The sequence below is a fragment of the Dreissena polymorpha genome, chromosome 4 (genome assembly GCF_020536995.1).
Source record: "Dreissena polymorpha isolate Duluth1 chromosome 4, UMN_Dpol_1.0, whole genome shotgun sequence".
NCBI classification, from domain to species: domain Eukaryota; kingdom Metazoa; phylum Mollusca; class Bivalvia; order Myida; family Dreissenidae; genus Dreissena; species Dreissena polymorpha.
In genome coordinates this window covers 80,858,145-80,872,934 of record NC_068358.1, presented here as the reverse complement: position 1 = coordinate 80,872,934, position 14,790 = coordinate 80,858,145, and the positions used below count along the sequence as shown (strand labels likewise).

The 14,790-nt window shown below is 35.9% G+C and overlaps 2 protein-coding genes across 2 annotated transcripts in view; one reads left to right on the top strand and one right to left on the bottom strand.

The window, feature by feature from the left end:
* The window catches only part of LOC127879302 (molybdopterin synthase catalytic subunit-like), a 237,775-nt gene that overhangs the window by 119,785 nt on the left and 103,200 nt on the right, over positions 1-14,790 (top strand). The window lies entirely within an intron of this gene.
* The window catches only part of LOC127879286 (sodium channel protein 1 brain-like), a 118,166-nt gene that overhangs the window by 16,483 nt on the left and 86,893 nt on the right, over positions 1-14,790 (bottom strand). Inside the window, exons 24-29 of the mRNA XM_052426049.1 lie at positions 12,166-12,307; positions 10,854-11,027; positions 7,154-7,276; positions 4,643-4,906; positions 3,810-4,001; positions 2,363-2,473 (exon numbers count right to left, since the gene is read on the bottom strand). Coding sequence (XP_052282009.1) covers positions 2,363-2,473; positions 3,810-4,001; positions 4,643-4,906; positions 7,154-7,276; positions 10,854-11,027; positions 12,166-12,307 — 1,006 coding nt within the window. The remainder of the gene's footprint in view (positions 1-2,362; positions 2,474-3,809; positions 4,002-4,642; positions 4,907-7,153; positions 7,277-10,853; positions 11,028-12,165; positions 12,308-14,790) is intronic.

Sequence of the window (14,790 nt, the reverse complement as noted above, 5' to 3'; positions counted from 1 at the left end):
TTGTTATATGTGACCTCCAGCAAGTGGCCAGTGTTTACCCAACAGGCATAATGTAACACAATTTTTAGATGATTACTATATCATGCTTGACTATAAGTTTATATTCATAATCAGACTTGAAGTCATAGAATGTCTAAGGTGAAAAGGGGGAAACTTTTGTATTGTTTCACGTAGGATGATGATAATTAAACATGCATAACTTTACATCATAATTAATATGCAGTGACAGAATACATTGACAACTTGAGGAGAAAGCCTTTGTGCAGGTCTGTGTCAAAGGACACTGTAAAACACACAACAGAAAAAAAGACACCCATGATGATTCTGATATAGCCCCCCTTCATTTTGCAATTTTTGCATAAACCCAGTAATTGGCCACGGGTCTAGGGGGACCCATTTGTTGACAGCCAATTTTGAATGTTCGTTCATGAAAAACACACTCATTTTTTCATTGTTTTAAACAATTACTTACTTCAACAAATGTACTAATAATGACAACCCTGATTAAAAGAATCATTTAGCTATTTCTACGGAACTTCTAAGGTTATACATATGCACTACTTAGGCAAAAACATGTGATTTCAAACCAAATAGTTTTAGCCATGTGGTATGAAAAGGGCCGTCAGACATATCTGAACAGGGAAACTCCAAATATGTCTCGCTGTCCATATACTCTGATGAGGGGTGATAATGTCCCTTAATGAGATCACAAAACCTCCAGTAACTTATTAATTGGCCGCATACTAAATAATACAAAATTTTGCAAGATGTGCCTCATTTTTTTAAAACAGAATGAGGTTATAAGACAAAGTTCCAGAACTTTAGAATTATATAATCGTTAACTACTACACTATTAGACACAGATAGCTTAATTGGGCATTTGGTAAACAGCTAAGCTGTCCAATAACAAATTGCGCAAGGTTTTGTGACATAAGATGCAATATTGCATGACAGGGCTTCTATTACACCATGGAAATAAACATATATGTAATCATAATATTATATGAATTTTTTAAGGTGTGTTTAAAATGATGTGCAATAATACAATAAGCAACATTAAACATTCTTGAATGGAAATACTCATTAATAAAATTCTACATACATAGGGTTACATTTCTGTATGGTATAATGCAATTTAATATTTATTATAGCAAAAAGCACTGTGCTGTATCTTTTAATCTGGTCATTGTAATCAACCGCCGCATGGAGATGGCTGGTTCCAAGCATAGCTTGATCAAATCTCTGTCGTCAATACAATTCATATGATGATGGTGGATTGCAATATTTTTGCAAGTTTTTATTTTATATTTTTTTATTTTAAACCATATAAATATAAAATGTTGAATTACTAGTATGTAAAAGGTTACACAGATTTGCATCAAATAAGAAAAATTATATCCTAGATATCTTTCAAAATCTTAAAGGATTTTTTTGTGATAGTTGGTGCCACTAGGTAAGTTACCACTGTGCGTTTGTATTATAAGACCTATGCCATGCAAAAATGGGTCTTACGCCATACATGCCAGCGATGCTTCAGACAAGCCTTTTCATCCGCGCAATCTAGTCAAATGCTACCCTGTAAGCTTTGAAATCATACAAGGCTTTGATGGCCTCATTAGTGAAGCTCCTGAGCAGGTGGCTTCTGACCAGACTATGCAAAAGCGCAGGCTATTCTGAAGCTAAACTGACTGTATATGACATAAGATGCATGGTTGAATGATGTATGTCATAATGTGTGCGAGGCTCATAAAGTAATGACCCGGAACTCGTGGTACACAAGGATGGGTATAAGAAAGTGATGCAGCCTTACCAGCCAGGCAATGGGCCCCTTGCAATAGATAAACAGTTGCAATGCAACGATCACAAGGAATCATGCACAACAAGAAGCATACACCCGTACAATAGGTCTAAGAACTGGCACAAAAGCTAGCAGAACAGAAGTTTCACATAATTTTAACCCTGTGGAATTTTAAGGTTATGTAAATGTTTCAAGAAAACATGGCGTGCAAGGGTGAGAGCCTCTATTTGAAATCAGCTGCTCCATTTTGTAAACGCATTGAATATAATATAATACAGTCAACATTTATCACATTTTTTTAAGTCCATGTAAAATAATGGTAGTTATCAATTAACAAATTGTTTTCTTAAAGATTATCACAAATAATCACTTTGACTTCAAACACTCAAATTATCAATCTTACTTTGAATCACAAAACATTGGACATCAAACCTAAAACAAGCATCCTCTTTGGTAAATGTTAAGATTGAATCTTAGTTTGAATGTTTAAAATATTGCATGCATTCAGTATAACATGTACTCTGCAAGGCATACAGATATACAGATCATGTCAATGATTCTCACCTTTGGTCGTCTTATTGTCTTCTGTGGCTTTTTGTTTCCAAGTTTCTTGATGGTGTTGTAGTACTGTCGCTGTCCAGAAGTGAGGAACAGGTCCAGGTAACTGCCGTCATACTGAAGTCAAGGGGAAACATTACGTTAAAATACATATGAACCACACTCTTGGGAAATGGAGCTAAATGCATGTGAATCAAGACTAAACATGGATGACACTCCCCCCCCCCATAACTGGATGTTTGCAAAATAAAAAACCTGCATTGAAATGAACAAAGCCAGAAAAGCAGACAATGTGCAGACTACACAGGCTGATGTGAGGGGACACTTCACACAGGCATTTAACCCAGTTTTCCAAGAACAAGTTGCATACAAGAATGAATCGAAGATTAAAATCTTCATTATGGAAAATTATAGTGTAATAAAACACTTATTGTAACAATATAAATATTCTTTGCATATTTGCACACATAATTATTGTATTTATCTTTCCATATTGCCTTTTGTGTAAATATTGTTATGCTTTTTGGTTTTGTATTGCTGTAACAAAAGCAGGTTTGCACGCCAATCACAAAAGCAATGAAGTTACATTTTCTTTAAATCTTTACGGATGTAAACAATACAGGTTGTGTTGAAATGGCTCAAATATATTGAAATGTCATCAGAATTGCACTCTCTTCACAGGTATTCATACGTTTTTTTGCATAGGATTGAAGATTTCTTGACCAAAAATATTTGAACCGGTCGCTGGGAAAACTGGGTTTAATGCATGTGCATACCATATTAGCCTGCGCAGTCAAACAAGCTCATCAGGAACACCACTTTGTCACTAGACTGGATTTTTATTCAAAATGACTTCCTTTCAACAAACAATCCCCTCACCAAAAACAGTTTTCCCACAGATCAACCCTTTTCTGTCATATCAATCAAGACTGTTTAAAATTATTATATGGCATAGACGACTGTGAAGGCCTATGATTTTCTTAATAAGCTTTATGCCATATACAGTACAGACTTAAATTTTGAATTGAATTTATTGTCTAAAAGTCTGTAAACACTACTGTCAGTCAGCCTGGCCCTAGCAAAATTACAATTTTCTTGAGTTTCTTGAAAGTTCCTTTTTTCTAAAGAAACACGTGAAACCATAAATAGTGACAGCCATCATACAGGCAAGTTTGAAGCTGTAAAAGCCGCATATGGCATTTAATCAATGTTTGCAGCCCATATAATTCCTTAAACCATGAACATGCATTTGTTTCTTGAATGAATACTGTTTCAACCAAATAAATAGGTTCACCAATTCACAGATTCAATCATGTGAAATGTACCCAGATAGATGACTTGAAACTTCAGTATGAAGGTTTAAAAAAAAATATGTAAAAAAACACTTAATTGTACATTAAATAAACCTCATTCTAGATTTGAGAAACTTAACTCTAGAAACAAACCAGCTAACCTTTTTCTTGAGTTGGTTGAAGTTGTCGATGACAACACCGATAATCAGGTTAAGAGTGAAGAAAGCGCCAAAGACGATGAATGCAATGAAGAACAGGTAGGCATAGAGGGAGTTCTCAAAGCTAGGCTGCTCATCGATGCCGGCGCTGTCCACGGCGTCCACCATCACCTCCATCCAGCCCTCAAACGTTGCCTGCAAACACAGATCCATGTTCTTGTTAAACTGAGCTCTATACATCTACATAAAGTGTCGTCCCAGATTAGCCTTTGCAATCTGCACCTACTAAATAGGGATGACACTTTCTGCCAAAACTGGATTTTTGTTTAGAAGATAATAACTTAAAATGAAAAATTTCATTTGAACAGAAAGTATTGTCCATGAACAAGAACAAGGCCCACACAAGACACCTACGCGCACAATAAATATTAACTATAGTATACAATTAACCTACTTACTTTAGCTATAAAATTACCCAAGGCTTATGAGACACTCCAAAGTCTGTTTCCTGGGCAGAACCAGTACTTGAAGACTTGCAGGATATTTTAAGACCCATTCCACAATGGGGATCAAAACTGCCACCTAGTAGTATTATGTACAGAAGACAAGATCAGAATTCAGTATCATAAAGTGTGAAATGTATTAAATGACTTGAAAAACGAGACTTTAAACAGCATTATGAGGTCATAGTGGCATGTAAATATTACGTTATTCATTATACATATAATTGGTATACAATAAAATGAATATTTTATGCTTGGTAGTTATCTGAGGAGCTTTAGCCACACATAACGTGGATAATACACAAAAGAGAACAAAATTAAATTTGCACATACGATTTGAAACAGTGCAAGGAAGGCATTTCCCACGTGATCAAAGTTGATTTTGCTGTTCTGCCAGCTATACATGGTCGAGTTGCAGTCATCCTTGGTCTTCACGATCTCCTTTGACACTTTTTCGCCCGTGCTGTCGACACATTTCCAAAACTTTCCGCTGAAGAACTGCACACCCATGATGGCAAAGATAAGCCAGAAAACCAGGCAGACAAGTAACACGTTTATGATGGATGGGACCGCCATGATCAGCGCGTTCACAACAATCTGGAAACAGAACAAGGGTAGTAGCCTATTGAAAGCATAGACATTTGACAATCTCAAACTAACAAGAGCTGTCTCCAGTTATAATGCTTAACCCTTTCCCTCACAGATGTGCATTTTGACCCATTGACAGTCCCTACAAAAAACCAATTACATTAAAGACCTTTCTTAATAGTTTCAAGTTTTAAAAGCTTCATTTTTTACCATAAGATATTGCTCAGCAGCAAACAGCATGAAAACTCAACAGCCTGCGAGTTACTCTACTGGGAAAGAATTAAATACTGAAAGCTTTTAGTCAGAGTTTTGGGTCATAAACAGTGAATTTACAAAAATATGTGTCACGTTTTAATATCTGAAATAGAGACATGCAAAACACAACCTTCAGCAGAGCATTATACCATTATGTACAGCATCAACTATGCCATTAAGAGAAGGTCAAAATACAGTTAATAAGTTACTTAACATTCACATGAAAAAAGTACATTCGGGTGAAGTTGTGAATTAACAATTCAAATAGTATATTTTACAGCAATTTTGCGTGTTATCCTATTTCAGCTGCACAACAAGTAACATCTTAACATAAGACATTGGCACATGTAAGCCTTAATTACATACAGGTCACTACAGTACAACTTCAGATAAATTGAGTGAGCTTTTTGAATGCTGGCCCCTAACCAGAGAATAATCTACATGCGCGTCCCGCGTCTATGACGCACAAATATGGAAAAAGACGCATAGTTTTGAAATATGTGCGTCCACTCGGACGCATTGTTGAAACGAATCCGTTAACGCATATGCGAATCACAATAAGTACGAACCATCTTGGGTATGAGTAAAAGTGTAGCGATGAAGGCTGAGTTTAACCAAATGAGGCATGAAGGCTGCAACAAGTCTTTTGATTGGCTCTAGTCGAGCTGCTGCAGTATAATACGAACCAATTAGAATCGACCTTTTAAATAGAGTGTGTTATGATATTGTCTAGAGTACCCGGATGAAAACCTGCTTTAACTTTTTGTAACTTAGTCATAAATAATACAGAAACAAGATGTGTTTGTGAAACAAAATGTCCCCCTATATGATGTTTGACCTTGTAGGATGACCTTGACCTTGTGAAGGATGACCTTGACCTTGACATTTCACCACTCAAAATGTGCAGCTCCATGAGATACACATGCATGCCAAATATCAAGTTGCTATCTTCAATATTGCAAAAGTATTCATAAAATAAGCGATTTGGGACACATATATTTGACCTCTGACCTTGAAGGATGACCTTGACCTTTCACCACTCAAAATGTGCAGCTCCATGAGATGCACATGCATGCCAAATATCAAGATGCTATCTTCAATATTGCAAAAGTATTTATAAAATAAGCGATTTGGGCCACATATATTTGACCTCTGACTTTGAAGGATGACCTTGACCTTGACCTTTCACCACTCAAAATGTGCAGCTCCATGAGATACACATGCATGCCAAATATCAAGTTGCTATCTTCAATATTGCAAAAGTATTCATAAAATGAGCGATTTTGGCCACATATATTTGACCTCTGACCTTGAAGGATGACCTTGACCTTTCACCACTCAAAATGTGCAGCTTCATGAGATACACATGCATGCCAAATATGAAGTTGCTATCTTCAATATAGCAAAAGTTATTGCAAAATGTTAAAGTTGGCGCAAACAGACAGACCAACAGACCAACAGACAGACCAACAGACAGGGCAAAAACAATATGTCCCCCACTACTATAGTGGGGGACATAAAAATGCCTCGAAATAAGGTGTTGAAGCTAAATCCAAAACAAACAACTCTAAACTTTAATAACGGTAGGTCAATGGCTTGCCATTCAGATGTAAACAATAATATTATCAAGCTCGCAATTCGGATGTTAACAACAATATTATTATCGATTTGAATCAAGTTGAAATGTTGTTACATGTTACATTCATGTTACAGATAATGTTATAGCCTGTATAGTGAAGGCAAACAAGATAATGATAACCCTGAATTTGTTTTTTGGTTTCAACATGTTTTTGAGATTATTAAAAGTTTAATGCAAAATATAGTTATTGAGCTAGTGTGATTCAGACTCATTTTTGTCACTACTTGGTATCTTGCAAAATTTGGGACCCATTCTTTATCAAGGTGGACTCCTTAATTTTGGCCCGGGACTCATTGTTCTAAAATCTGTGATTTCAGGGACCCATAGATAGTAAATTCTAGATTATTCCCTGCCTAACTGACCCTCATTCCTTCCCATCGTGACACAGCGCGCAAGGGACGAAGAGCCCGAAGTGTTCTCATGGCACGGAAGGCTGAGAGATTGGCTCCACCAAGGGCGTCAGCTATAAGGCTTGCAAAGGATATCTGCAAGATATACAGACAAATTAACATGAATGATGATGCACTAGTCAACAAGTTTTCATAAGTGCCGTTTCTGTCCTTATATCTGAAGAATATTTAAATAGTTTTAAAAAGGTCAAGTAAAAGAATAAAAATTGCAACAAATATGTTGGTTTCATTTTGTTTCTTGTATATTTTTATTATTCAAAACTTCTTATAATTCAAACACTTTTAGATATTTGTGGTTCATTAAATTGCTTCTCTGTCCCTTTATAAGTTTTAAGAATCTACATTATTTTTTAGAATAGTTTTAAACAATGAAAACTGAACACAGCATTCTTTTTCAGCTAACTTTGTATCAAAACCAGAAAAAAAAACACAAACAAAAACTGTCTGTCCACTCACAAAGGATATCTACAAGAAAATCGACTTTGAAGGCTTAGTCAACAACTTATCTCAATAAATGTGATTTTCTGTCATAAATTCAATTCAAACAGGTATAAATAAGTCTGATAAAATAACAAGAGGGCCAAGATGGCCCTAGTTCGCTCACCTGAGAGGAGTCGGTCCATTCAATCTTTACCAAACATCAAACTTGACCTAGATATTGTCCAGACAAACATCCTGGTAAAGTTTCATTATCCCCACGCTTTTTGAAAAAAAGGTGGGGATATTGTGGTTATCTCCGCCGTCCGTCCGTCCGTCCTGGCCACTATCTCCTCCTACACTAAAAGCACAAGAACCTTGAAACTTACACACATGGTAGCTATGAGCATATATGCGACCCTGCACTATTTGGAATTTTGATCTGACCCCTGGGTCAAAAGTTATAGCGGTTGGGGTGGGGCCGCGTCAGAAATTATCACTCATTTTTTTAGGTTATTTTACATTTACTTCTTTATTTCTACACCGATTCACTTCAAATTGATACTGGACCTCTCTTATGACAATACGGTCAATCTCAACCATGCATGGCCCCATTCCCAACCCTGGGGCGCCCCGCCCACATAGGCCACACCCACCAAAAATTTCCATTTACTATAATTTTTTCATTTCTACACGGATTCACTTCAAATTGATACTGAACTTTTGTTATGACATTAGGGTCAATCTCAACTATGCATGGCCCCAATCCCAACCCTGGGGCGCCCGCCCACATAGGCCACACCCACCAAAAAATTCCATTTACTATAATTTTTTCATTTCTACACGGATTCACTTCAAATTGATACTGTACTTCTCTTATGACATTAGGGTCAATCTCAACTATGCATGGCCCCATAACCAACCCTGGGGCCCCGCCCACATAGACCACACCCACCCAAAATTGCCTTTACTATAATTTCTTCATTTCTACACCGATTCACTTCAAATTGATATTGAACTTCTCTTATGACAATACAGTCAATCTCAACTATGCATGGCCCCATTACCAACCCTGGGGCCCCGCCCACATAGACCACACCCGCCCAAAATTGCCTTTTACTATAATTTCTTCATTTCTACACCGATTCACTTCAAATTGATACTGAACTTCTCTTATGACAATACGGTCAATCTCAACTATGCATGGCACAATTACCAACCCTGGGGCCCCGCCCACATAGACCACACCCTCCCAAAATTGCCTTTTACTATAACTTCTTCATTTCTACACCAATTCACTTCTAATTGATGATGAACTTCTCTTATGACAATACGGTCAATCTCAGCTATGCTTGGCCCCATTACCAACCCTGGGGCACACCTAGGTCAAACATTCGGCGTGGGGATACGCGTCGGCCTCTGCCGCGCCATTTCTAGTTATTACATGTATTGAGCCAAAACTCTGGCGTATGGAGTGTTTACAAGGTTTTTGTAAGATTTGACCTGGTGACCTATATTTTGACACCTCATGACCAAAGATCAAACTTTGCTTACAAAAATGAATATTATGACCAAGATTCATAAAATCTTAAACAAAATTGTGTCTCCTAGAGTGTTTTCAGAGATTTTGTATAATATAGTGAAAATTTTACAATCTAAGGGCAATAATTTTGTCATTTAATATACGATTTTGCTCATTATCAAAATTGATTGTGATCTTGTGGCCATATAGCTTCTCAGCAACTTTGATAAAGAATGCTTGAAAAATGTGAATGCTAGAGTGTTTACAAACCAAATGTGGACGGACGGACGGCAGTCAAAGACCAACCCTAAAAAGTGTTTTTTACACTGATCTGAGCCATTTTCCAAATTATCCGAGATATCAATAAAACCAATGTATTAACTTACTTTCACGATGAGTAATAAAAAAATATGACCTGTAGAGTGTTCACAAGGTTTCTCTATATAAGGAAAACTGCCCCGCCCCCTCCCCCCCCGATGGCCATGTTTTTTTACCCATCTGGACCATTTTTATTCTCATTTGGGATATAAATAAAACCAATTTTTATTCCAAGTTTCATGATGATTGGGCAAAAAATGTGACTTCTAGAGTGTTAACAAGCTTTTTTACTATATTAATATAAGAAAAATGCACCCCCGCCCCTGGCAGCCGTGTTTTTCAACGGACCGGAACCATTTTCGAACTCAACTCTCATATCTAGGACACATAATTTAATGTTCTGACAAAATTTCATGAAAATTGGGCCAAAAATTTGACTACTAGAGTGTTCACATGTTTTCACTATATAAATATAGAGAAAACTGCCCCACCCACTGGCAGCCAGGTTTTTCAACAAACCAGAACCATTTTCGAACTTAACTCGTGTATCTAGAAAACAAATGTTCTGACCAAATTCATTAAGATTGGACCAAAAATGTATCTTCTAGAGTGTTGACATGTTTTCACTATATACATATAGTGAAAACTGCCCCGCCCCTTGGTGGCCATGTTTTTTCACCAATCTGGACCATTTTCGAACTCGTCTGAGATATCAATAAAACCAATGCTTTGACTAAGTTTTATGCTGATTGGGCAAAAATTGTGACTTCTAAAGTGTTTACAAGGTTTCTCTAAAGCCAAATAATGAAAACTTCCCCGCCCACTGGTGGCCATGTTTTTCAACGGACCGGAACCACTTTTTAACTCAACCAACATATCATTAAGACAAACATTTTGACAAAGTTACATGAAGATTGGGCTTGAAATGTGACTTCTACAGTGTTTAAAAGGTTTTTCTTTTTTTTCGCCTAGTGACCTAGTTTTTGACCCAGCATGACCCAGTTTGGAACTTGATCAAGATATCATTTAAACAAATCTTCTGACCAAGTTTCATGCAGATCGCACAAGAAATGTGGCCTCTATAGAGTGTTTACAACCAAATAAGGATGGACAGACGACGGACAAAGACCAATCCCAAAAGCTAACCTGAGCAATCAAGTGAGCTAAAAATAAAGCACATATTTGTGTTTAATTTTGTGTCTGATTTAAATATTATCTAAAACTCCTTACATTTAAAATATGTTTTTTTAAAATTGCTTCTTTCGTCCTTCAACAGTTTAAACAATCTTTATTATTTTCAAGGAATACTTTTTCACATTTATACCCTTACAAAACAATCTTTCAAGCTTACTTTGTATCAAAAGCAGAAAAAAACAACAACATAAATCCACTCACAACAACGATCCCGAAGTCCAGCCAACACCAGAAGCTGGAGAAGTATTTACGGAAGCCAAACGCCACCCACTTCATCAACATCTCCAAGGCAAAGATGACCGTGAAAATGATATTCAACCAGAACAGAGCGTCCTGGGTTGTCTGGTTCTTGTACAGGTCCACGTCTTCAAAAGCCTGAAGAAGGGGAAACTACTACAGATTTGCAGGCAATGCAAATTATTCTGTACAAAGTGACAATATCAAGCCCAGAGGTTGTTGAACCATCCCAGTTTCCTTCAAGACTGAATAACAGTCCCTGCCAGCTAGAACAACCTGCGTGGATTGGCCAGGTGTCAACAATGTTTATGTCCAATAAAATATTATTTCATTAAGACAAGGCTTTGTAACTTGAGCTATAACTAGTAATAAATCTGGTGGCATGCATTGGGGAACAAAAAGTGATTGCAGAGATATACAAGACCCTTGCTCTGTGAAAACAGAGTTTAGTACATGTGCGTAAACTGTTGTCCTAGAATAGCCATTGCAGCCCACACAGGCTAATCAGGGCAACTTTTTCAGCCTTAACTGGATGTTTGCTAAGGAATGACTCCCTTTCAACGAAAAATACCATACAAGTGGAAAATCTTTTCATTGATAAGCATGTCTTGACTGCACAGGATGACACTTTACCTACTTTACTTTATTTTATATAACAGGAACGCTGTTTCAACACAAAAACTCATATAGGCCAATAAAACAAAAAAGCTCCAGGATTGAGATAGTGTAGAGAATATGGTGCCTGCCTAGGGTTACTCCCACTGTGGGAGGGTTCTTAAGATCTCCCTGTAAGGCACAAAGTACTGGATCTACCCAGGACACGGCCTCCAGAGTTTCCTAATGACCCATAGGCGTTAAATTTAAATCCTCTAAAATAAATATGTTAAAACTAGAATGTAGCTCAAATATATAGTTGACAAGCATATTATCACTTGCATTTCTGTGTGTCCAAGGTGGTTAGTCCAAGCCTTGAAGTTAATCATTTGGATAAGGCGGACATGACCTATTTTTGTTAAACTCATTCATTGATTTACAAACACCATAGGGGCTGTAGTCTCATTAGCAAACATTGTAGCCCCTCAACACACTGTTGATGCGCAGGCTATGCTGGCTGCATATGGCATAAGACCCATATTGGAATGATGCGCATCGTATTAGCAGTGTAAAATATAAGCACTTAATGAGTTTTTGAGATCAGTTACCTTAAAGGGATATTTTAACTCTTTTTCTGCAAGAAAATATTTGCCAGACATAATGAGGAACATGCTTAACCCACCAGGGTGATGCTGCTGATGGCGATGCTGAGCAGGATAAAGCCCTCAAACACCTTGTGGCCCACGATCATGTTCATCATAACGCGCACACGGAACCATTTTCTGTAGATCTCCCCGTCGGTGTGGGTCCAACAACAGGCACACCTGAAATACAGAGGCATACTGGAATCAAGATGAGGCATCAGGACTTCATAGATGAAAAAGAAACGGTACAAATTGAGGATATAACATACAAAATACTCATTTAAATGTCTGGTAAGATTTGTATAACAGAATTTTTAATCATCAGTGATACCATGATATATGATTCATCCCTTACTGGTAGCCCCTTGTGTAGTCATAGTTACCAAAATTGTAACCAGGGAGTTGGCAATTGAAATATATATATTGTCTATGTCAGATTTCTTTGTGCTCAATTTTATAAAGTTCACTGACCAGATGGTATGAAATGATAGTGAATGTTAAACATTCTGATCAGTTACCAATGGATTTTTTTTATAGAGCGCTTATTAAAATATTATTCAAATAATGTTTATGTCCTTCAAATAATAAGTTTTAGTCACAATAAAAATCCTTAATTAATAATCACACATCAATTTATGTGAATGCTTGTGAAGCAATCATTTGCTTCAAATGGAAGGGTCAAACATAAAACTTAATCATGTACTTGAGGCCAGAATTTTTTAATAAAATGATTTTCGGACCCGCTGACTCCAATTTTTGACGAAACCAAAAAAAATAAAAATAATAATAAATCTGTTTTTTTTTCGGATGCCAAAAGGTGGCTTTTAAACACAAAACGCTTGCCGGGTTTTAGAAAAAGTTCAAATGAGTTATAAATCATCATAATAAACACAGTTTTAATTACCCACATTAATACGTGAACCTCCTTCATTGTGTACATGTGCCGGAATTAACCAACAGCTAAGCCATCATTGTTTGTGCAAGAAGTTGAAGAATGCTACAACGCTTTCATCAGCAAAGTCTGCTAATTTCCCTATAAGTATGCAACCGTCAAATTAAATCCTGAATGGAATCGATTTGTAAGTAAATATTTAATAATTTCTTTACAATTTTATAAAATTGATAGTATTAAAATGACTAAAATTATTATGAAAGCAATAAGAAAAGAACGATTTTAATTTAACAGGTGCTGGCAATGCAAAACCCATTTACGCCTATCAACTTTAAACATTCCATATTTTACGCACAAATACGGTCATATTTTAGAGAATGAAATTGTATGTGTTGTTTAATGTAGTTGTAGTGATGAATTCGTGCATATAATATGTGTTTTTTCGTTGTTTTCAATGGGTACAAAACTTCGTTTTTGTTCCGAACTGGTTCGTACCAAAAGTTCAAAAATCGCAAAATCAACAGTTTTTAAAACGATTTCAAACCATGAATTTCCAAATAAAATAGTCAAGTTTATGGGGGTTATTATCGGATTAACAGCTCCTTTATGACATTGAACTATCAATTGTGTTATCCTGGGATAAACTGTCACGAAGATTAATAATTATAACGATTATTAGGGACGCTATTTCTTTAATCAATACCATGACAAAAACACATGTTAACTTGTTTCAACAGGCATTAATTTTGTGCTTAACAGTTCCATTATTAAAATGTTATGGGAACGATATATTTTAATTAAGATACCAACTATTTCTGAAATCAAAAGTAGGTCCTTCACTTGATGTTCTATATTTCGGATATGTTAAAATTCAGACATATATAAAGATAGTGACATTTATGTGTTGATTTGTTGTCCAAGTTTGTACAAATATGTTTTGTGTTATTTCAGACAACAAGAATGGATGGTGGCAATTATCCTGGGCCTTTCTGTCAAGAAATAGATGTGAAAAAATATTCATTTAATTGAACCTGGAAATCAACCATCACAACTAACAGAAAACCTTTTAACAAAAGGTGTTGTTTTAGAATTTGTGAAATTTGATAATAAACAGAAGTTGATGTATATCATGTCCAAATGACCAAATGTATAAACTGTTAAACAATTTGAATTGAGATGCTTTATTTTCTGATGTTTGATTTATTTTTCTTTCAGATGATATATATTTGTGTGATTCTAGGTTTTAATAAATAATTCTGAAACATTTATGCAGCATACTGTTACATTATTGTTAACGTTATCATATTATGTTGGTTATCTGGTTTATCAAGTGGAAAAAATGTTATTTATATAAAAATAAAGCTTTTAATATTAAGATTTATGAAGGTACTTCTTTTTATTTATGTAATGTACTTCTCAGAGTAATAAAAATATAATAAATGCCATTATCATTAATGTAGTAAGGTTCCTTAAATGATTGTCCTTTTTTATTAAGTTTAAATTACGGGCAGTTTTCACACCGCGATAAAGTGGCGACAACTTTTTTGGGCCAGTGAAACCCCTGAAAAGCGTTTTACTATGCAATTTGTATTTGTCTGCGGTATTGATTTTTACTGGACAATAAACAATAAATGTTTCTTTTAAACCTCAATAGCTTATTTGTTGTTTGTTGAGATAAAGCATTTTTAATGAAACATATGGATTCCTTGTGAAAAAAACCCATCAAAAAATCACCAAAAAGTTTATAATAGACAAGTGAAAGATATTTTAA